Genomic DNA, 25,197 nt, shown 5'->3' on the forward strand with positions numbered 1-25,197 from the left:
GCCACTAGGCAACTCAGAATCACATATGCAACTCTTCTTTAGTACTGATTATGTAACTGGACAATCAGTGGATCTGTACTGCCTGTCACTACTTGAGCCAATTAAGCAGAGAAGGGTTGAATCATATATGAGCATTTATTCCAATACTGCCGGCAGTATGAGAGAGCAGCAGGTCAGCCACAAAGATCTGCTCTGCGCCCACCATAAGCCAGCTGCTTATACTGGGTAGAAGGACAAAGATTACATGCGGAAGTAAGCAAAAGGGTATGCCAAATGGGCAGTGTACAGGTAATGGAGGCTGGAGATTTGTAAAGGCCTGTGGGTATGCAAAGGCTGGGGATCTTCAAAGGGCTGGTGCCTCAGGTTTCTCCAACAAGGTTGTTAATCCTTCCATGATAACGGGTAGCTCCCAGATGGGGACAATGGGCCGCATTTCCAGGTGAGCTCCCAGGTCCCACGTGCAACTCCCAGCCAGATTAGAATGTGCCTTCTTTAATCCAAACAAAATAATCACAGTAAACAGAGCATGATTAATATTTCTTAAAATTATAGCTGGTCCCCAACTATGTTTGTTTCTTCCCCTATCAAATATATTCTTATGGCTTGACTTTATTTTATTTTATTTTTTTGGCTTGACTTTATTTGTATAACTTTTCCACTGACCTTACGTTATTGTTCTGGCCTTGGGGCTGAGGGAGATCCCTTGCCTTGTAAAGTTATTTTCTAATGAATTTAAAGTGACAGTTCATAGTCCCAATAAGAGTGCATAAGAGTTCCAATTTCTCCACATTCTCACCAACACTTAATTTCTTTTGAATAGTAGCCATCATAATGGGCATGAAGTTTTACTTACATATTTTTGCAAGTCATTTCAAAAGCCTTTTGGATCTAGGTGGAATAAAAATAATATTTAAAAAAGAATGCTTAATTTGCTTAGTTTTTTTTTCTTCTTCCCCTCCTTTTATTCTGCATCCAGCCCTCAAATCTAGCTTCCCCATGCATTCATATCTTCTCCCTTTTCTCTGATTTTTATCTTAATATAATTTTGCACTTTGTTTCAGAATATTTAGAATATATATAATTAGTCCTGTTGTCCCAGGTTTTTTTTTGTTTGTGTGTGTGTGTGTGTGTGTGTGTGTGCGCGCGCGCGTATTTTAAGTAGTAGGGGCTATTGCTTACACTTCATCTCTAATGATATTATATCAAGAAACACTTCCTTTTTTACAGTATAATTGTAACAAATGCTCAACATTTAGTTTACTAAGTCTGAGTATTTAGCACCTATATTTGTTTGCAGCAGCTGATGCTTGTTTTGAGTCCTGCAAGAGTATTCAATCATTTAATTAACTTTTCTTGAGCTCCTCTTACATGGTGTTCTTGATAAGGCAACACCTTTTGAAATGAATGGTAATGTCCAGCTGAGCTGAGGCCCATTTCTGTGGCAACTTGGGGGAAGGGACAAGTAGGATAGGTTTTGGTATGAGCCTGATATTTAGGGATCACTTCTTCAAAGTAGGGCATGTATTCCCCAGCCAAGGGCAAACACTGGGTGAAAGGCAGACACTGGAACTCCGAATAGTGTACAGTTGACCCTTGAACAACGCTGGGGTTAAGGGCACGTGCAGCCATCACCCCAATCGAAGATTCACTTATAACCGCCTATATTCTGTGTTCTATGGTAATCAACTTGTATCGTTTTAATGGGGACTGTCCTGATTTTAAAACGTAAAGTCCAGCGTCTTAACAACCCAATCACTTCCAGGCAAACTGGAGTGTTTGGTAATCAGAGCTCTAATTTGGACCACAGCCCGGTCTCCCCCGCCTTCCACGTCCGATGGGGTAAGGAGTCCATTTCTCATTTAGCAGCAGGCCTATGCCTCCTCCCTTTCTGCATCAAGACTACAAGTCCCAGCATGCAATGCAGCCCCTTTCTGACCAGTCCTTGGCCAGCCTGGCTCATTCACGCCAGTGTCCTCTTTGGGCGCGGCGCCTGGGAACCCGTGCGCGCTGACGTCGACGCGCTGACGCCTTACTCCTCGTGCCTCTTCCCGGCCTCCTGGTTGGTCAGAGACCGGGGCAGGAGGCGGGGAACAGGCTGCTTTTTCTCGCGGCGGTTAGTTACGCCCTCCCCCCGCCCCCGCGGCGGTGATATAAAAATCGTGAGTCTGGAGGTTTGGAAAGGGGCTGGCACTCTCAGCCGTGTTTCCTCCAAGTTTCCGACTCCCCCGTCCAAGATGGACAAAGTCTGTGCTGTTTTTGGAGGCTCCCGGGGCATTGGCAGGGCAGTGGCCCAGTTAATGGCCCAGAAGGGCTACCGACTGGCCATCATCGCCAGAAATCTGGAAGTGGCCAAAGCCGCCGCCGGTGACCTCGGCGGTAGGTATCGAGGTGGAGAAGTCCAGCTGTCTGGCTGCGGTCCCAGCTCCTCAAGTCCCCTCCTTGGAAAGGGAGCGGGTCTGGCCTTGAGGGCTCTGGGGTTTGGCAAGTTCAGCTGCCCACGTGCAGGAGCACCCCTCCCGAGCTGTGGAGAGACCTCCCTCCCCTGCCTTACCCCGCCCTCCCCCCCCCCCCCCCCCCACGTTCCCAGCTGAGCGCCTCCTGCCCGGCTGGACGCTTGGGGTCGTCGAGACTGTCCTGTGAGGCCCCATTCATAGGCACCCACCCCCCTAGGGCTGGCCTGGGGAGCTGCTTTGTTTCGGCGTCTGGAAGGAGAGAGCCACACAACAGCTAACTTTGTGTGTAGGGCAGAGGGCGCACCCATCAGGGCCAGCTCGCAGGCGCCCGGGAGGCAGGGCTGGGCAGGAGGGAGTTGAGGCTGGAAAGGTAGGCGTGTCAACACCTGGCCTCTTGCTGAGGGCTGTTCCTGCCTGTGTGTGGATGCGCAAAACTGATGCATAGAGGTGTTTGAGTACTAGCCAGTTTTGAGATGTACCTGCTTTGTTTGCTTTAATAACTCCATAAGCACTTAATTCGTTATTAATCCTTTTGGCGACTTTAACAAATGGGCAATTGAGATTTTGTTCTACCAGATTCCTTTTAATTGCATTTAAACCTCACTTCTTTTGTTTTCCTGTTTCATAATGGATCAGTTACTTGTTTTCCGAATTTAAGTCTCTTGGTGGTAAGGAGGTATTAGATGCAGGCGTTTGTTTAATTGCTAGGATGGACAGATGCACCTCGTTGACTGCCAGGAACAGAGGCCTGGGGATGCAGCTGGCGGCTGGAACCTTTAAAATAGCATTACTTATTGGTTCACCCTAATTGGTTACGCTGGTTAGGAGAATATTAGACTTTCCAAAAGAAAACACACATAAGTTATAGACCAGGGGGGATTTCAGTGAATGCTTCTTGCTCATCTTCCTCGCTATATGTTACTTTGACAAAGGGGCGAACAAGGTGGTCCTTCTGGAGTCACCGCAGCCATCACGTTGGCTGGACTGGATGGAAGCTGTTGGCTGAGCTTTCAAGGGTTGTGGACCCAACAGCTCTTCAGCTGAGAGCCAGGAGTGAGACACAGGATGCTGTGGGCCGTTCATTTCTTTGAATCATGTTCCAGGAGTGGTTTACACCCAGAAGTGTGACTTCCCAATGATTCACTGTTTTTAAGGGCTTGAGGGAGTACTTCTAGTGTTAACTGGTAGGCAAGTTAACAGTAGAAAGAAATAATTTTTTAAAAATCTACATTTTAGAGAGTTAAATGGTGTATTATTAGATAAAGTGTTCTTTGAAGTGTAACTTTTTTTTAAACATTTGAAAAAATGAACATTAGAAAAGATAAATAACTTGCTTTTAGTAAAAAGTTTTCATGGTTTGTAGTTTTAGCATTTTTTAAAAATCCTAATGGTCAGGCTGGAAGAATAGTAATAGTAGTGGTAGTAGTAGGAGTAATAATAATAAAACATGTACCATAATGAAGAAGAAAAAGAATAAAGGAACCCTAGATTTTATGCTCAGGGAAAGACCAGGAAAATAACTGGACAAAACCCTAAGAGAATTAGACATAAATTTCAAAAAAGGAATATGAAACCCAGAAGACTGATGAATTGAGTCAGTGGGGTCAGTGTCAAAGATAAAAGTATTGTTAGATAAGTTTTACAAAGCATTATGAACACAAAAAAGGCTTCCCCCTTAACTTTTTGTTGATTAAAAGCAAGTTTTAAGATGTACATTCTGTAGTATTATTTTACTAGAGGCCCGGTGCACGAAATTCATGAACTCGGGTGGGGGTCCCCCAGCCTGGCCTGTGCCCCTCACAGTGCAGGAGCCCCACAATCAATTGCCCCAAAGAGGTAGGCCCCGTCCACCCATCCGAGGCTCCTCGATGGATTGCCCCAAAGAGGTAGGCCGGAGCCGGGGGGTCCCACCTCCGTGCTGCGTGGAGCTGTGGGACCCCCGGCCTTGCCACATGGAGCCGCGGGACCCGTCTCTGCACCACACACGCGCACCTCACATGCAGCCCTGCCCACCCGCACACGCCCGCTGCGCTCGCAGCCTCCTGGTGATTGGTTGTTATGGTGTGAAGGCGTCACGGCGTGAGGGCGTCACAACCACATAGGCTTTTATTATATAGGATTTCTCCTTGTTCTCCACTTGCCCTCATCCTAGTTTTATTAAACTGAACTTCTTGGGAGCAGGAACCCATGGCATCATCTTTTATCTCTATGTTCTAGTTTAGCACAGGCCAAGCTCATGGTAGTTGCTTAACAAATGTATACTAAATAATTTTTAAGTTCCAGTTACAACTTATAACTAATTCTGATCTTTGTTTTGTAGGTGGTCATTTGGCATTTAGCTGTGATGTTGCCAAAGAGCATGATGTTAAACATACATTTGAAGAGATGGAGAAAAATTTAGGTCCTGTTAACTTCTTGGTAAATGCAGCTGGAATTAACAGGTTGGTCCCTAATTTAAGTACATTTAAAAAAAAAATATATATATATATGGTTTTATTGATTTCAGAGAGGAAAAGGAGAGAGAAACATCAATGATGAGAATCATTGATTGGCTCCCTCCTGTTCTTCCCCTACTGGGGATTAAGCCCACAACCCTGGACTAGGAGTTGAATTGTGACCTCCTGGTTTATAGGTTGGTGCTCAACCACTTAAGCCGCACGGGCCAGGTACCTGTTTTACTTCTAATTGGAATAAAAACTGTATTTTAAAATTTGGTCTGTAAATCCCTGCCTTTTTTTTTTTTTTTTGAGATAATACAATAAGGGCACAGTTCCATCATTTTTTAACATTGTAATCAACATTCATCTCGAGCTATAGAACTTTCCCAGCACTTCTGAAAGCTCTCTCAGCTTCTTCCCAGTTAATAGTTCCTTATAGGTAACACCTATTTTGACTTCTGTTATCATATATAAGTTTTGTCAATTCATGAACTTAATAGTAATGGGATCACAGCTGGTATTCTTTTTTTTTAACGGTGAATTTTGGACAGAATATTTAGAATAATATTTTGAAAAACAAGGAAGGCTTAATATAGTATTTGCTCAGTTAATTCCAGCTGTTTTGGCTACATGGCACCACTTTTCACAGTTAGGAATATTTGCAACTCTTCCTGAGGGGATAGGAAATTGGCTTCCAAGCAGATCATTTCTGGCTTATTACTTGTTATTTTAGTGCCTCTCAAACCAAATTGAAAATGGGACTTTCTAGGTATTCTAGCTCAGATATGAAGCACTTTTTATACTTTACTTTCGGTAAAAATGTTATATATTTCTTGATTTTTTTTTAAATAGTGTTTTTATGTTTTGTGCTTTTTATTTCTAGGGATAGCCTTTTAGTACGAGCAAAAACTGAAGATATGATATCTCAGCTTCATACTAACCTTTTGGGTTCCATGCTGACCTGCAAAGCTGCCATGAAAACTATGATTCAACATCAGAGAGGATCTATTGTTAATGTAGGTGAGTCTTCACCTTTGTGAATTTATAGTTATCTTTTAGTACCATAAAAATATTTAATTGACTAAATTGGAATTTGTTCATGGCTGAAACTTGGATGAAATGTGTCATCTTATTATCTGTGGAGAAAGGATTTGATTAACTGATGAATGGGTAAAACAGGAATCACAGATTCACATCTGTACAGTGGTCAAGTAGGTGTGGAATGAGTTGACACCCCCAGGTATTAGAAAAATGACAGCACAAGCCATGTAATAAAGGACAAAGACCCAGCTTTGGTGTCCAGAGGCCATTGGAATGGCAGGAGCTGCCACTGCTCAGATCCAGTAGAATGTTGCCATGCACAAATGTGGTCCCAGGTTTGCCAGCTATTTTGATTTTTAAAGAGAAATTGGACATCCTGATTTTTATGTGAAACCTAGTTTTTAAAGCATAGAGAAGGAATTGAATATTTTATATGCTGGACACTAAAAATGATGTCTGGAGCAGCTGCCTGGGTCATTGACAAATCAAGTACAGAGGTTTCAGACGAAGCATTTAAGAAAAGAGAATAACTTTTTCAGTTTTTTTAGCCTGGATATAAGTAACCTATTGTCTTCAGTTTATCTGACTCATGGGGTGGATAAGCTGTGTACTATGTGCCTGTAGACCTTAAAATGCAAAATGATTTGAAATTTTATTTCAATTTGGTAATTGAAAATAGTGGCACATCATCTGCCTGTTAATTTTAGGTGGTAATACCTTTAAAAGCCACAAAAGGGGAATATTTTTTCATTGAAGTAAATGACCCTATTCATTTTAATATAGGAAATGTCTTTCCAAGCCCAATGTAGGGTTTTTTCTGTTTTGAAAGTGAGAGAAGAATATTGTGCTAATAAACATTAGAACATTTTTCATATTTATCCTTAAAAATATGAGATTGGTTTTCTTATAAAAGATTATTATGTGAACCGACTTTTGTTTTCTAACACAGCCAGATAATGATTTAGGTTCTTGTAAGCTCCTGGTATACTGGCCTGCATACATCACCCGATAACCAGGGATGTATTTGTTTAACTCCAAAATTATCTTCTTTTCAGATGTATTTAAATAATCTTTGTCACTCCCTTGTATGCATGCAAAACTTTAGAATTGTGCTAGAAGTAAGTAAAATTAGAATTTAAGTTAAGAGAATCTTATTACAGAAAGGACTATTTTAAACTTCTAGAAAATTGATGGTATTTCAGAAGTTACCACTTTTGACCAGAAGAACAATAGTATGTGGCATGAACCAAAGCTTTTAAATAAATATATATATATTTATTGATTTCAGAGAGGAAGAGAGAGGGAGAGGGAGAGAGAGATAGAAACATCAATGATGAGAGAGAATCATTGATTGGCTGCCTCCTGAACACCCCCAACTGGGGATCTACCCCCTAACCCAGGCATGTGCCCTTGACCCGAATCGAACCCAGGACTCTTCAGGCCACAGGCAGAAGCTCTGTCCACTGAGCCAAATTGGCTAGGGCTGATTCACAGCTTTTATAGCTTCCTTTGGCCTTTTTTCCATGGCTATATATTTTTTTCTTTTTTTGTGTTTCTGCATATTCCTTTCTCTTCCAAATCCACCTTGCTCTGTCCATCTTCATTTCCTCTGTCTGCTCTCTTTTCTCTTTCTGTACTTAACATTCTCATCATTTGTTATTAAGTACAATGTAGATAAACATTTTAATAATTGGACTTGTTGATTATGATATAAAAGGTATTTGGAATGTTTTCTAAAATAAAATTACTTCAAATATTTTATGAGATTCTTGCTTAATTTTATATCATAAGTACAGGTCACTCACTGGTGCAGAAAATTACTTCCCACTTAAGTTTTGTATGAATTTATTTGCATACAGTTGATATTTGAATTATAAATTATTCTTTTATATTCATATAAATGAGACTATCTAAGAATCTTTAGTAGGCAGTGCGAGTTATACTACATAACTGAAGGTAACTAAATTGCAATTTTACCAAAACTTTGTAATTGAAGTTTTCCTTAGTTAGATGGACAGTAATTCAAATTTAGTGAGATTTAGCTACAGATGAACTTTTTTTTTAAAGGTAGAAATGAATGCTTCCTTATGTCTGTGTTGTAGAATCATAAAATTAATGAGCCATTATCTGACTTTTTCTGGTTTTACTCTCTTCCTACTGGAAGCTGTTATAAATACTGTAAAATTTTTATTATGTCTTACCTATTCATAGATAGAAGTGGGTTTCTTTCATTTAATGGATCAATTCTCAAACCCCACTTGGCATTTGAGGTTTCAAATAAGTGATTCAAATCCTGTTTTCTGTGTATCTGGAGCAGATTTAGACTCTTACCACTCAAGGGACAAGGCTAGAATTCCTAATTTTAGCAAAGGACAAGGTAAAATGATTTGTACCTTTTTTTTTTTTGCTTAGTATAAATTATCTCCATAGTTGATAACCCCAGTAAATTGGTTTGAATTTGCCTATTTTTTCCTTTCTAGGGAGCATTATTGGTTTAAAAGGCAATGCTGGTCAGTCTGTGTACAGTGCTACTAAAGGAGGATTGGTTGGATTTTCACGTGCTCTTGCTAAAGAAGTAGCAAGAAAGAAAATTAGAGTGAATGTGGTTGCTCCAGGTCAGTGAAAACTTTTTTCTTTTTAGACATAGTTTATATATGTTTATGGCTTTATACAATAATTGCAGAGATTGTAAGTACATCAGCACCATTAGGCACTTCTCAGCATATTGGTGCAGGAACGTGGAATCTGCACTGTCACTAGACTCTTGAATAATGACATGCAGGAGGACTCTCCTGCGTCCTGACAGGACCTCCATGGCCACACTGCCAGGTTGTACACCGTCCTCAAGAAGGAGGCCAACGGGAATGCCAGATTGTTTTGTTTGCATAAACTATGTTGCATTTTTTTCTGAAAGATTATTCCCAAATTAAATATACAAGATAAATGTCTCATTTAAAAATCAGTTATAAATTAAGAATGTAACAATTTCAGGTGTGTGTGTGTGTGTGGGGGAAACACAATACATCTTTATATTTAAATAACAGAATAGCTCTGTAATACAATATGCTTTTAATAACAGTATAATCCAGAGGAAATAAACAAGGCTACATAGGTGATATCGTTTGCACATTTCACAAAGCAGCCTTGTATACTGACTGATCTAATTACTCCAGAAAGTCAGTATTTGTACAGAAAAAGAATTGCCAGAGGTCATACAATGACCTTTTCCAAATAGACAAGATACTTTTCACTGGACGTCATTGTACCTAAGAGAGCTTACCCAGGTACATGTTAGAAATTGAACACAAAGGAAAATTAGAAGGAAAAAAGAGATTTACAAAGATGCCGGAGGAAGAAAGATCTTTAAAAAATTCACTCTATGAAGTAATAAGATTTTAAAGTGATTTTGGCAGCAGTTGCCTGTTGAATGACCGAGTGGAAGCTCATTGTGTAATGTCATGGGGTGGAAAGTGGTAGTGTGTCTTAACAGAAATGAGAACACTTGGACTCTGGCACCAACAAGTTCAATTCCATGTGCAGGAGGAACTGAGATTTCTAATAATATTTGGGAGTGGCCAATAGTGAAGATGGATAGAGAGGTGGCTGTTTACTGAATTTTCAAAATAGTGGAAGTCTCAGTGGGAAACTTGGAATAGAGCTGCCTTCCTTTAGGGCAGCGGTCGGCAAACTCATTAGTCAACAGAGCCAAATATCAACAGTGCAATGATTGAAATTTCTTTTGAGAGCCAAATTTTTTAAACTTAAACTTCTTCTAACGCCACTTCTTCAAAATAGACTCGTCCAGGCCGTGGTATTTTGTGGAAGAGCCACACTCAGGGGCCAAAGAGCCGCATGTGGCTCGCGAGCCGCAGTTTGCCGACCACGGCTTTAGGGACTCCATCAGGAACACTTGTGTTCTTGTTAATCATGACGGAAAACCCCAGACAATAGAGCGGCAATTCACCTGTAAGACAAAGCAAGTGTGAAACCAGAGCCCCTTTAAGAAGTCAAGAGGAACCTTTTGTGCACCTGTCCCTTTTATAGGCTGACTTTGGGTATTCCACATTACTTGAAAATATTGTTGGATTAAATGGGACATATAGGCAATTAACCTGGTCTGTTAGTAATTGGTAATTGGAAAATATTAAAACATAATGACCAGGATTATAGTTTAGGTTGCTACAGGTGATAAAAAACCTCATTATTATTATTTTCTTTATAGAGAAGGTAGCCATTAATTGGCCTATTAATTGGTACTCATAGATTGACATCTGGGTAGAATAATTCTAAAATGATTGTGAAAAGAATCAAGTAATGAACTGGTGACTACAAAAAATTCCTAGTACTTTATATTATCTTTAAAATCTTTACTTTTAAATATTAATTATGGGAAAATGTGAGGTGGAAAGGACCTTGTAGCTCATTTATTCCAGTCATTTTTGCTGTTCAGAAGACTGGGACCTAGGAGAGAGTGACTAGCTGAAGGTTTATATCAGGACTGTTACTAAAAGCTTTATCTTTTCATCCCCAGCTAAGGTAAGCTTAAAAGTAATGGCCCCTTAGATTTCCTTTGTATCATTAGAAGGTTTTTAGGTCTTTTTTTGTCCTTTTGTTAATATGGCCTGTCTAAACTATCTGCAATTATCCAATTCTGTAGCATTTACCTTTATATTATTTGCCTTTTGCCAAGTTACTAGTTGATAAAATTGCCTGGGGTAGTTAAGAGGGTAATAAAAATGTGCTAAAACTTGAATCTACCAGTATCACCCATTAGATGGTGTGATAGAAATTTTGGTTAGGAATTTACTTGACTTTTGAAGTAAATGCGTGTTTTCATGTACCTCTGCCAGTTAGCCAAGGAATTTTGTGCTAGCTTACTATAGGTATTTAAGAATTGATTACCTACATTAAGAAAAGACATTTTGTTTAGTGTTTTGGTTGTAAGAAAGAGTAAGTAGGAAATAGACTTTTGCCACCTTTTCATTTCAAGTCACTAATGGCTGCAGCTTGGACACTGGAATCAGTGTTTCATTTGGCACTGATCTTGAAACAGCAGGGGTCAGGGAATGGTCAAATGTTCTGATAGCCCTTTTGCTGTGGAATGTCTCTGCATCCCAATGCATTGTTTTGTCACAGAGACTGGCTAAATTCATGCATTGCAAATCCATGAACATTTGATAGACTGTGGTGTAGATACAGTACGTCCATTTAAAAAAAAAAAAAAGGAGATAATCCAAAGCTGCACTGCCATCTTGGCACTGCTTCCTGTTTGGGGACGCTTTGTACAGCCTGATTGATTTTAGTGTTGGCCTCGCTCATCCGTGTGGAGAATAGATCATTAGTGGTTTGGAGCTGCATGTGTTTCCTTCCTTCTCTTTTGGAGATTACAGTGGTGTGGGTAATGAAGAGTTAATTCTAGGTCATGGTGATTTAAAAGCTGATGATTTAAGGGCAATGTAAGTATTCTTAACTCATAATAAATCATTCAGCAGGCTTACATATGCGAGTGTGTCCTATATTCAAGGGCTGTGTTAGGTTCCAAAATTACAAAAATGAATAAGATACTCTGTCACAAGGAGCTAAGTACAGTGGGAAAGACAGACATATAAACAAATAACTACAGTGGCATGTGATGCACATAAAGATACATGTATGATGCTATGGAAACGCTGAAGAATGAATGCTTAATTTTGTTCATGTGAATTAGTTGTCAAGGCAACAGGCTAAATAGTGGGAATGCAGTTTGTATACAAAGGGAAGGTTTATGAGTGTTATGGAAGTGCGTTTGTATGTATAACCTTTTCTAAAGATCTTTCCAGTGCAATTTATACTACACAAAAAAACCTGTTGCTAAAATTGTGGCTGTTCAATATTGGCTATATATCTTTAGTAGGTTTCATAGTATGAATATGCTTCATTGGTCAGAAGCAATGTATAAGTTGAAATAGTACAATTAAATTGATTCCATCATAAATTGATTCTATGGATTATTAACTTTATTTTCAATAGAATTATAATGCTATTCTTTACCAGATCTTTTTATAGACCTGACAAATATCAGAATTAACAAATAGGTTTCTTTTTATGTCATTTTTCCTGGTCACCTTCAAATGGAATTTCCAATGAATGAACATAATTTAAAAAGTAACTCATAATAGGAAAAGCAAGGGAAAAGGAAAATAATAAATTAGGCTGTCATTTGCTGCTTAATATCGTCATCATTTTTTTTTAAATTCTCACCCAAGGATATATATTTATTGATTTTTAGAGATGGTGTAGGGAGGAAGGGAGAGGAGTTGTGAGGGAGGGAGGGAGGGAGGGAAGGAAGGAGGGAGAAAGAGAGAGAGAGAGAGAGAGAGAGAGAGAGAGAGAGAGAGAGAGAGAGAGGAATATTGATGTGAGAGAGGAACATTGATGTGAGAGAGGAACAGCGATGGGTTGCCTCCCGTATGCACCTCCACCTGGATCAAACGCACAATCTGGGTATGTGCCCTGACTGTGAATGGAACTGCAACTTTGGTGTATGGCACAATGCTCCATCCAATTGAATCACCTGCTTAGGGCTCTTGAGTTTTTTGAAAGATCAGGTAGTTGCTAAGCTTTGTTATTACTTTAAATATAAAATAAATTACTCATCATAGTTAAATCTTACTGGTTAGAAAATATAGAACATGGGAAACAGTACTTGATAAATGGAAGCTATAATGGATACCTTGCTTTAAAGATGTGTTTTCCATAGATAATACAAACATGGTCCAAAATTCAAAAGTACAAAAAGACCTAGAGGGAAAAGTGAGTCTTCGCTCCTCTGTTCATCTAGTTCCTTTCCTCAAAAGCAACACACTGTTAACTAGTTTCTTCTGTTTTTCATATACAAGCCAATAAAGTGTGTATGTGCATTCTCTCTCTTTTTTTTTTTTTAAAGAAAACACCAATTATGTCATACTATTCACAATGTTCTTTATCTTTATTTATAGACCAATGAATCTTGGAATTGATTCCCTATTATTCCATGTAGTGCTGCATCACTTTTTTAAATAACAGCTTTATGGAAATATAATTCACATAATATACAATGCACTCATTTAAAGTGTATGATTTAGTGCTATTAGTATAGTCACATAATTGTTCTCTTACCACCATAATACATTTTGAAACATTCTCATCATCCCTAAAGAAACCCTGTAGCTATTAGCACTTACTCTCCATTTCTCTACAATGTCCCCAGTTTCTGGCAGCCACTAATCTTTCTGTTTCTGTAGATTTCCCTATTCTGGACATTTCATGTAAGTGAAATCATATAACTTGTAGTCTTTTGTGACTGCTGCATCACTTTTAATGGCTAGTTGAAAGACAATTTCTGTTTTACAGGTGTACTATAATTATCCTGTTGCCTTTTGATGTGCATTTAGGTTGTGTCTGACCTTTTGTCATTACAATTAATAATGCAGTGAGAATACTTGTACATACTTTATTTTGCACATGTGCGAGTATATGAGTATAATCCTGGAAATGAAATGGCCAAGGCTCACAGGGTATATGCATTTAAAATTTTGACAAATAAAATAGCATTGCATTTATTTGTCAGGATACCTTAAGTGGTTTGCCCTCTGTTTTTTGCTTTGTTTCGTTTTTAAGTTGAAGAGCTTTTATTTTAACTTACCTGGAGAAAGTCTTGTGGACAAATGCTTGCGTAAACTTGGCAGCTACTCAAGACAGATATTATTCTAGGTGCTCTTATGAGCTCTTTGGTGTGGAGTTGATTTTTACACACTGCTTCCTTATACATTTTTATAAACATAATCTTAAGACATACAGATTGGTTCTGGTTAAAATGTTGGTCTAGTTTTTGTCAACAGCCTTGTTTCTTCTGCCTTAACACGTTAAGCGCCCAGCCTGTTTTGTCTTCTGGACGGAAAGTATAGTGTCAGTCACCGGTGACTGACTGGGTGCTGAATGTGTTAAAGAAGTATCTAAGATTATTTTAATTTTTTATAGCTCCTAGAGATTGGATTTCTGAGCTGGTAAAATATCTAGTAGTCACATCCCATAATTGTTAGTACTGGTGGTAGTATAATATTCTGGTATCTTATTTAAACATAAAGTCTCTGCTGTATACCAAAATGTTCAAAAATAAAATAGTGACCAAGTAAAATGAAATTTAGATGCTATTTATACTATATAGCTAGCCAGGAATGGATAAAGGAAATACATTTTCTTTAGAATTTGTGACATATAAATTCTCATTGGATAAGAAGCACATACCACACTTGTTTTTATGAGTGTCTCTGTTCCTAACGAGTTCATCTATACTAATAAAAGGGTAATATGCTAATTAGACTGGACATCTTCTGGACATCCTTCCAGACAAAGCCACGGTAGCGGGGGCCGAGGCAGAGGCGGTTAGGAGTGATTAGACCGACAGGGGAAAGCAGTCAGGGGCGATAGGTTGGCAGGGGAGGGCAGTTAGGGGTGATCAGGCCGGCAGGGGGGAGCAGTTAGGGGGCGATCAGGCTGGCAAGGGGGAGCAGTTAGTGGGTGATCAGGCCAGTAGGGGGGAGCAGTTAGGGGGCAATCAGGCCAGCAGGAGGGAGCAGTTAGGGGGCGATCAGGCAGGCAGGCAGAGGCGGTTAGGGGCAATCAGGCAGGCAGAGGTGATTAGGGGCGATCTGGCTGGCAGGGGAGCAGTTAGGGGCATCCACCAGCAGGCAGAGGTGGTTAGGGGTGATCAGGCAGGCAGGCAGGCAAGTGGTTAGGAGCCAGCGGTCCTGGATTGCGAGAGGGATGCCGGCAGTTGGACATCCCTTGAGGGGTCCTGGATTGGAGAGGGTGCAGGCCGGGCTGAGGGGCTCTCCCCTACCCTGTGAGTGAATTTTGTGCACCGGGCCTCTAGTCCATAATAATGAAAGAGTAATATGCTAATTAGACTGGACGTCTTCTGGATGTTCTTCCTGACGAAGCCGGGGCTGGAGGGAAGCCAGCCCGGGTCCCCAGTGCCTGCGGGTGGCCTGAGGGAAGCCAGCCTGGGTCCCGGGTGCCTGCGGGTGACCAGAAGGAGGCAGCCCGGGTCCTGGGTGCCTGCGGGTGACCAGAAGGAAGCAGCACAGGTCCTGGGTGCCTGCCTGCGGCTGGAGGGAAGCCTGGGTCCCGGATGCCTGCCTGCGGCTGTTGGGAAGCCCGGGTCCCTGGTGCCAGAAGGAAGCTGGTGCTGGCAGCCGAGGGAAGGAAGGCCTACTCTTGCACTAATTTCGTGCATCAGGCCTCTAGTATTTTATAAAAAGCATTAATGTGTATATCATCATTTACTGACTTAAAGTAGCATTATCCTTGTTCTATGTTGGTTGAGTGCATGCCATTTCATTTATCTGTTAAGCTTTGTAGCCAGCTGGAAACCTCTAATTGTGCAATCTCTAAGTGATCAGTAATAACACCATCAGTTGGATAATGGTACCTACTGGTAGTTCATAATTTTTATAGCCCAGCTTGAAAGGCATTGTAAATATGTATACAAACTGAGGAGTAGAGCCAATTTCTGGAACATTACAAGTAAAGTGAAAGTCTGTGGGGCTAAGGAGAAGAAGCACAAACTGAAAGGCAATAGGAACATGGGTGTGTGGAGTGTTAAAGAGCTACTAAGAATCCAAAAGTCTGTTGATATGCAGTGCCGTCTGAATATATGCATCGATGAGGATTATGTGGTTCATGTACTACTGCATAAAATGACATTGAAATTTGTTAGAGCTGAAGTAATATATCATCAGAGACTAGCTTCACATTTTTATTTGATTTATGATATTTTTTGGGATGATATATGAGTTTTATAAAGTTGCAGATAGATTTTTAGGGCAGTAAAACTATTCTGTATGATACTGTAATGGTGGACACATGACATTGTGCATTTGTCAAAACAGAATGTACAATCCAAAGGATGAATCCTAATGTAAACCATGGACTTGACTTGATAATACTGTATCCATATTGGTTCATCAAGTGTTCATACTAAGGCAGGATGTCGGGGAAAACCAGATGGTGGGGAGAGGTGCAGTGTGAAAAGGAAGTATATGGGAATACTTTGTGCTCTATTTTCTAATAAACCTAAGCTGGTCTAAAAAATATAAGTCTGTTAAAAAAGTTGCAGATAATTAGGTCTTTGGGCATGTTCTTGCTGTCCATATCAAACATCATAATCAAAGAGGAAAAGACATTATTGGTAAATTCATCCCTTTCCTTTCAACTTGGCCTCTGACAACTACTTTATTTTAGGCTTTAGTGTAGAGTTCAGTAATGGCTAGTTGCTGCCCCAGGAGGTTTGTCATTCCAAGTACAGGTTTGGATAGAGGCTGTGGCACTCTTATCTTCCAAGCTTGAGTAGTGGAGGGAGAATCTTCCTGTGAGGCATGTGCCTGAACATTGTGATCCTAGATCTGGACTTGTAATCATTGCTGGACTCAGAGGGCACCTCTCTCCCTCATTTACAAATCTAATCTAACATGGACACAGACCTTTGCCATGCCGAATCCAGGCTGTACTGCTGAGCAAGATCGTATTAAAAGCTTTGAGATATTAACCTTTATCTAGTCCATATATCTGGCATACTTGGTTGTTATTGGAGGATCGCAGTCTGTTCTCACAGCCCACATCTCTATGTGGCAGGGGCCACTCAATCTCCCTGAGATAGTCCTTGAACTTGTCTCACTGCCTAATCTTCCGTCCTATGTAAGGTTTGCGCTCCCACACCTCTTACCTTGTTCTAGATCTGCCCCCTTTTCGGGGTGAAAACACCTTCAAATAGCTTAGCCTTTGTTTAAAAGGACAAACATATCAGCACTACAATCTACCCGGAAGCAGGGCAAATCAGTCTCTTTTAGCAGAATAAGGAGAAAAACCCAAATAAGCATGTTGAACTGGGATATGCTAACCTCCACACAGTTACCAGTGTAAGAACTGAGGGTCCTTTAAGAGGCGCTCACCTTCCTAAACTTCAAGTAAGAAAGCCATGAGGACCACTTAATGGGATCCAGTTTTCATTTTTCAGTCGTAGTTTTGTAGAGCTAAAAGAAGTCTCACTAATCTATGATTCAGAAACAGCCACATAGTTTTAGGGAGTGCATGAATTTCCTCAGGTCCTAACGTTTTTTATAGTGCTAGCAGAGTAGGGAACAGAATCTAGTTTAATGTGTCCTAATCTAGTGGCCTTTTTACCACAAAATGCTGCCCTGAGAATAAGTCACCAGAGCCAATGAGAAGCTGAGACTAGTATTGGTTAATCATAGTTGCAAGGTCTCTCAGTAAACCATTTTTACTCTAGTTTATTAATATTTGTTTCTTAAGATGGAAATACATAATTGATTTTTCGTTTGTTTGCTTTGCTTTTGCTGAGAGTTTGATAGTAACATTTGAAAGTAAATGGGGAAATATTTTTTGCCAACTTTACTAGAATTCAGAATGACCTTAGAATAAAGGATAATTGCGTCATGAACTCTTTAGGAAGAAACAAGCTTTAAATGTTACTCATACTTTTAATTCATTCAGCTATCTTAATATGTGAGGTTAATTTTTCTTTCTAATACACTCTTGGAGGTATCTTTGAAAGTAAGTGTGTCAAGGCCATTGAACTTTGGATATCAAGGAGCCCCATGATCATTCTTCTTGAGATGGTTGTATAGCCTTTTGATTATTGACTCCTCACTGTAGGTGAAGTTTCATTTATAGTTCACTTAAAATTATGCTAAGGCTGGTTATTCAATTTTATCATTATCTGTGTCAGCTGCTTCTTTTATTCTTGCATCCTTCTAGCCAGCTCATTGTTCTTAAAGATGAAAGAGAAAATGAGGGACGTGTTGCTAACTTTTAAAATAAATGTGGTAAGATTTTATGGCAGAGGAGATTTGTTTCATAATGTAATTTCTCAGTAAAACACAAAAATATAAATTTTTTTCTGTTATTCCAGGCCCTCATTTTAGATAATCTGAAGTTAGTACTGTGATATTATATATGTGTTATAGACATTTAGGAAGTTCAACTAAGTACAAAGAAGAAAAAAATAACCATTATCTGTAATTTTAGTATCTAATGTTAATCACTGTTAATATTTTGGGATATATATTTTCTAAGTCAGCAGTAAAGTATTTTTTTGGTTTTTAAAAATTTATATATTTTGTGAGCTAAAATTGACATTACTTTCAGGTGTACAGCATAACAATTCTGTATTTGTATATATTGTGAAATGGACACCACTCTGTCTAGTTAACGTATGTCCCATACATAGTTACAATTTTTTTTCTTGTGATAAGAATTTTTAAGGTCTACTTTGTTAACCACATTCACATATATAGTAGAGTATTAACCATAGTCACCACATTTATTATTTATTTTATAACTGGAAGTTTGTACCTTCTAATAGTATTATGATTGAGTTTATTTGTAACCTGCTTTTTAAATATACAAATGTTTTCTCTTATATTAAGTATCTTTCTATAGAAACACTTTAATGCCTGCACATTGTTCTATTGTGTGGATGTACCATGACTTCTATAGCTAATTTCTTATTGAAACACATTCAGCTTATTTCCAGTTTTTTTTCCCTAATAAAGCTGTCATTGTCATAGGCTTCATGACAGAAAAAAATCTATGATTATTATTTTTTTAATTTTCTTTTTTCTTTATTGATTAAGGTATTACTGTACATATGCATCTGATTATTTCTCACAAGACTTTTAAGCAAATGTTTAGATATTTATAAGTGAAAACTTAAGGCAAAGAAAAATTACATAATTACGTAGTAGTGCATAATAAGCCTGTGGCTTAATTCTAACTCTTAATCCAGTGCTTAGTTCACCTTTAATTGGTATTTTTAATGGCAGTATATTTAAATTCATCTATAGTTTTAGATATAAATTATTTTTAACATAAGCCAATTTGGAAACTTTATTTTTGAGATAGCACATTAAACTTTCACTTCACATGTCATGTCTAACTCTTAATCCATTTATTATCACCTTAAACATTTTTATATTTTTCTAATAATTGTTCATTTTATGAGGAGTACTTGCTTTCTTTAAGCTTAAATTATTAAATAGTGAATACTGATTATATAAGTTAAGTATTTTATTGATAATATGTGTTTGTGTGTGTCAGACTAATCACAAGATTTTATTAATAAATTTATAACCCTGGCATATATCTATAATATGAGTCATTTGGAATTAGTTGCTTAATATATTGCACAGTACTTCATACTACAAAACATTATACCTTAGATCATGTTCTCTGCAAACTTCATTGCACACGCCAATGCCATGTTAAATTTTTAATTTTCTCTGTATACTTCTATCAGAATTGGATACGACCCTAACCTAAGATTTTTTGTTATATGAATATTGGAAATACTGGTCTTTCTAATCATCAGCTGTCCTAGTTATAGCAAATGGAACTAATTTTGTCATAGTGCCACATCGGTTCGTGGGATGCCTTCCTTCCCTCTACCTTACCTTCCCCCCTTCTACCCCACTCAAGTAAAAATCAATCCATTCTGTAGTACTTTGTCTATAAGGATATTCCTTACATTATAATTAGGGGTACAAGTGACTATTTCCTCCTTAAATTTTAGGTTCCCCAAGGAATATAATTTTTATTATGTTTATATGTACCTACTTACATTTTGCTATGAGTTGGGCCAAAATATTTGGGAATCAAAGATTTTAGTGCTCAATAAATGTTCATTAATAAGTCAAATACAAATGTAGACTTGGTTACTTGATTGCTAGCAAAACTCTGTTGTATTTTCTAAACAGGTTTATTAGTAATATCGTATTTTCTGGAGCACATTTTTTTTATTTGAGATTGAGCAACTGTCTTAGTATCTACTCTTTTCTACTAAACAAACATTTCTCTTTTAGGATTTGTTCATACAGATATGACGAAAGCCTTGAATGAAGAACATTTAAAGAAAAATATCCCTCTTGGGAGATTTGGAGAACCTATTGATGTGGCACATGCAGTTCTGTTTCTCTTAGAATCACCCTATATTACAGGGCATGTTCTGGTAGTGGATGGGGGATTACAACTCACGATGTAATTTACAGATTTCTCAGGTATAATGGTGATTAGAATCAGGCACACATTGTTGATTAGACAATCATGTCTACACGGGTGACATTTGCTAATCAAACCTATTCATGCTACAAATGTTGATTTCCACCTTTATATGTATATATCTGAAAAGAATAATGCTTGACCAATTGTGTTTTCTAAATGGTATGTACCTTATAGACAGTAGCAATTTTAGTATACAGAAATTTTTCAAGTGCTATAAATAGGTATTACCTAATTTATATATTTAGTCTCAAAAGTGGAAAAATTACAAAGTTTAATTTTCATGAATTACTTTATTAAGTTGAATGCTCTAGAAGTTAACTTTGTGGGTCATTGCCAAAATAAGAGTATTTATATGGCATTGTTTAGTTGTCAGTACTTTAGCAACCCTGCTAAAGTTAAACATTATATTTCTTTTTAATATGCTTTGGGTGATAAGTTTTTATACAGGTTGAAAAAAAGAACAGTATCAGTTTGATACAACATGAATTTAGAGTCTTCCACCCCTCCCCCCCAGTGGAATTATCCGTGATTGAGCTGCTGGGCAAAATAGTCTATAAACGTAAGTGTGGTACAGTTGATCTGTTCTGTAGAAATTCTCAATGATGGTGAGCAGTAAGCATTCTTATCCTAAGGTTTCAGTATCTGCTAAATTGTCCTCATCAGTTTAGGAAGTGGAAGTGTTGTATCTGTGTTTGTTATTTTTTTAAATCCACAAAACAGTATAACAAACTACTTAAAAATAGTATTAAAAATGACATTTTAAATATTAAGAGTATTTTGAATATGATGTTTACCCTAAAGTTTTAGTTAGTAAACAATTACTTACAAATAATCATAAATGACAAATATGCACTAACAATGCATTAGATATCTTATGAGGAACAAAAGCATTAGTTTTAAAAGAAAATATTTGAGAATAGAGATAAAGACACAAACTCTATGTAAAATATCAGGCAACATCTCTTTTTCATTGTACTATTTTGTGGGGAATAGTGTGATATTTTAATGTCATGGGATTCATGTTCATTTTTATTTAAAATGTTTTAAATACTGCACTTTAAAAAGTAATCTTTTTATGGTTTTATTGGAGCTGAACATTATTTTATGTGAACAGATACAATTTTACATTGAAAGTCAGTGCAAAAACATAGGATAGAGTAAATAAATGCGAAGTAATACAAAGAATTATAAATAAAATGAAAAGTAATAAAGGCAAATCTATGTTTTAAGGTTGCTGATTTCTTAAAAATTTCTTTAGAATTTATCTTTGAAATAACCTTCTTTATATACAGGTGTCTTTTTAGGATGTGAGAACGTCTGTTAAGTGTGAATAAAATTAGATTATTAATCAAACTGTCTACTAAATGGAAGCATGGTAACTTACAGAATTTATCAGGCATTAATAATTCCAGGCACATATAGAAAATGCAACATAAAGATGGTTTCAAATGTGGTAGCTGATGCCTCTAAGCTAGGAGAGTTTATGCAGACAGAGCAAGCCATTTTCTAACGCTGCCTCACCTGCAGGCCTTTGGCTACCTGCACTTCCTCATTTTGACATCCTCTCAGGCTGAATTCCCTTCTTTGGACACCTCATGTTCTGAAATTATCAATGAAGCTGATTTGACTGGTAATTAGGAAGAAAGCAACGTATTTCATGGAACTGATGACACTAAGATGTAGGCTACAGATAGGTTTAAACTTTAAATGTATATTTACACTTTAAGAAATATAACCCTTCTGACTAGTCCACTCTGCCCTCAGCCCATATTAAGCTGCTGGTGTAATATGGGGATAAATTTTGAAATTTGTAAAATGAGCTTCCACTATTTCACTCCAGGTGAATTTTCCACCCACTTCCACTAACCTGGTAGAATTTGTAATTTAATACTTGCTGAAATAAGTTGCCAGCTGTTGCTTATATTCATCGGTTCAAGAACTTCATTGGATTCTTTTTTTTAAATTTAATATATCTTTATTCAGATTATTACAATTGTTTCTCCTTTTTTCCCCCATAGCTCCCCTCCACCCGGTTCCCACCCCACCCTCTGCCCTTACCTCCCCCTCACTGACCTCATCCATAGGTGTACAATTTTTGTTCAGTCTCTTTCTGTCCCCACCACACCCCATACCCCCTGAGAATTATCAATCCACTCCCATTCTATGCCCCTGATTCTATTATACTCACCAGTTTATTCTGTTCCTCAGATTTTTAATTCACTTGATTTTTAGATTCACTTATTGATAGATACATATTTGTTGTTCATAATTTTTATCTTTAATTTTTTCTTCTTCTTCCTCTTCTTAAAGAATACCTTTCAGCATTTCATATAATACTGGTTTGGTGGTGATGAACTCCTTTAGCTTTTTCTTATCTGTGAAGCTCTTTATCTGACCTTCAATTCTGAATGATAGCTTTGCTGGGTAGAGTAATCTTGGTTGTAGGTTCTTGCTATTCATCACTTTGAATATTTCTTGCCACTCCCATCTGGCCTGCATAGTTTCTGTTGAGAAATCAGCTGATAATCGTATGGGTGCTCCCTTGTAGGTAATTAACTGTTTTTCTCTTGTTGCTTTTAATATTCTCTCTTTGTCTTTTGCCCTTGGCATTCTAATTATGATGTGTTTAGGTGTGGTCCTCTTTGGATTCCTTTTGTTTGGGGTTCTGTGTGCTTCCTGGACTTGTAAGTCTATTTCTTTCACCAGGTAGGGGAAGTTTTCAGTCATTATTTCTTCAAATAGGTTTTCAGTATCTTGCTCTCTCTCTTCTTCTGGCACCCCCATAATTCTGATGTTGGTACGCTTGAAGTTGTCCCAGAGGCTCCTTACACTATCTTCAACTTTTTGGATTCTTTTTTCTTTTTGCTTTCCTGGTTGAGTGTTTTTTGCTTCTTTGTATTTCAAATCTTTGACTTGATTCTTGTGTTCCTCTAGTCTGCTGTCGGGTCTCTGTATAATATTTTTTATTTCAGTCAGTGTATGTTTAATTTCTAGTTGGTCCTTTTTCATATCCTCGAGGGTCTTGTTAAATTTATCGGCCTTTTCTGGGAAATTCTTGAAAAACCTTATAACCGTGGTTTTGAACTCTATATCCAGTCGTTTGTTTTCCTCCATTTCTTTTGTTTGTGATCTGTTCCTTTGTCTCCGCATTTTCTCTGCTTCCCTGAGTTGGTAGGGTGGCTTTGTGTGCTAGGTGTCCTATATGGCCCAGTGGGTTGGCCTCCCAGTTACCTGAGGTGGACACTCTTGGTGTACCCCTTTGTGGACTGTATGTACAGCCTTGTTGTAGTTAAGTCTTGATTGTTGTTGGTGTCACTGGGAGGAATTGACCTCCAGGCCAATTGGCTGTGAGGACCTGCTGTATTTATAATGGAAGAACTGCTGTGCTGGAGACACGCTTATGGGGCAGGACTCGCTTCAGTGGGGCTTTGGTACTCACTGAGTCTGCCTCTTGAATGTGTCATTTATGGATGTGAGTAGTTAAAATCTGGTGTTGTCTCACACTGACCACTAGATACACTAGCTTCTGGATCTCCAGTGGGGTGCAGGGCAGCTACTGTCTGAGACCACCCAGCAGGAACTACAGTGAGAACTACAGTTTTCTCCTCTTTGCTTGGGGTTTGGAGGTTTTTGAGCTGTCTAACCAGGGCTGCAGTTTGCTAGGTTAAGCTGCGATAGGGCAGGCCATTTATATGCAAAAGCCGCTGCATAGAGCTTGGGTGGGTTTGTAGATTGGGCGGGGCGGGGTCTCAGGAAGTCACTAGGCTAGGATGTGGCAAACAGCCATGGCTGCCAGTCAGCCGTCTCTGTGTTTCCGTGTTTCCAAGTCCCTGTATCCCGCGCCCCAGCACAGTAAACAATGATTGCTGGGCGCACCTCTGCAAGAAAGTCACCCTCACTTTCCGACCCGATGGCAGACAGTCCAGCTTCTCCCCTTAGGAGTTTGGGTCCCCAGCGTCTCCCCAGAAACTGGAGTTCAGAGTAATCAGGAGCTTGTTTCCCTTGGGGTTGAAAAAAGCAGGGCACCCAGTCACCCGCCGTCAGCCCAATTTGCGTGCCTCCGTACCTCAGCTTTTCAGCGCTTGTGCATGTCTCAATGCTCTTTTCTCTTTCCTTCTAGTTGTAGAACTTCCACTCAGCCAGCTTTTCCGTGGTTATGGGTGATAGACATTTTGTCTTTTAGTTTAGTTTTGAAATTGTTGTGCGAGACAGCAGTTTAGGTGTTTACCTATGCCGCCATATTGGTTTCTCATCTTCATTGGATTCTTAAGAAGTCTCATCTGTAGCTTCTCTGTGACAAATATGAGCCCATAATCCAACTTGTGTTTTGCACTTTAAAAAAAAAGATTTGTGCTTAAAGACAATGTATTAATTTTTTTGCAGGAAGGCTTTAAAATTTGTGCTCCTGTTCATACTTTTATTCATATTCAGTTTATGAGACAGTTTTTAACTGCTTTCTAGAGATAGAATTATATGTTATAAATTACTTTGGGGGGCAATAATAGGCACAAAGAAGGTCATTGAATTTATATGCTTCTCTTACATAGAATAAAGGGAGAAGTCTATTCTGGATATAGGAGTTTTGCCTTACGTTGCTGAAACATTTTTCTAGGCTTTCAAAATGGAAATATATGCAAATTGAGAAATCATACCACTATCCTATCTTGAGTATTTAATAATTTTTAAATTTCTTTTATATTAATTTCACTTTTAACTATATTATAAGCTCTTCATGGAAAATCCCTTTGTCTTTATTTAGTGTGATCTTTAAGCAACTTTTTGTAGTTTTTAGCATACACATCTTTTACAAATTTGTTAATTCTACCTCTAAGTACTTCGTGGTTTTTGTTTGTTTGTTTGTTTAGAGGTATAATGGCATAAACAACATTCTGTTAGTTTCAGGTGTTCAACATAATACACTACTTGTATATATTGGGAAATGATCATATAGTAAGTCTACTGAATATCCATCACCATCCATAGTTACAAAAATTTTTTTCTTGTGATGAGAAATTTTAATAATTTTTAAAGCAATTTTCAGAAATAAAATACATTATTGTTAACAATAGTCACAGGACGTACATTGCATCTCCAGGAAATAATTATTTTATAACTGAATGTACCTTTGGACCCCCTTCACCCATTTCCCCCACCACTTACTGCTTTCC

General features: G+C 38.3%; 1 protein-coding gene across 2 annotated transcripts in view; it reads left to right on the plus strand.

Moving 5' to 3' along the window:
• Positions 1-2,158: 2,158 nt before the first annotated feature.
• Positions 2,159-25,197, plus strand: part of LOC307099779 (3-oxoacyl-[acyl-carrier-protein] reductase) — a 65,901-nt gene continuing 42,862 nt past the window's right edge. The window contains exons 1-5 of one of the 2 annotated variants that reach the window (XM_079771709.1): positions 2,159-2,376; positions 4,774-4,894; positions 5,775-5,911; positions 8,413-8,547; positions 19,831-22,163. In XM_079771709.1, the coding sequence (XP_079627835.1) occupies positions 2,235-2,376; positions 4,774-4,894; positions 5,775-5,911; positions 8,413-8,547; positions 19,831-20,009 (714 nt within the window). In that variant the 5' untranslated portion in view covers positions 2,159-2,234 and the 3' untranslated portion in view covers positions 20,010-22,163. Of the gene's footprint in view, positions 2,377-4,773; positions 4,895-5,774; positions 5,912-8,412; positions 8,548-19,830; positions 22,164-25,197 lie in introns of those variants that run through there. The other variant, XM_079771710.1, reaches the window with a different exon arrangement.

This window comes from Cnephaeus nilssonii, assembly GCF_951640355.1.
Source record: "Cnephaeus nilssonii genome assembly, chromosome: 5".
In the NCBI taxonomy this organism is placed as follows: domain Eukaryota; kingdom Metazoa; phylum Chordata; class Mammalia; order Chiroptera; family Vespertilionidae; genus Cnephaeus; species Cnephaeus nilssonii.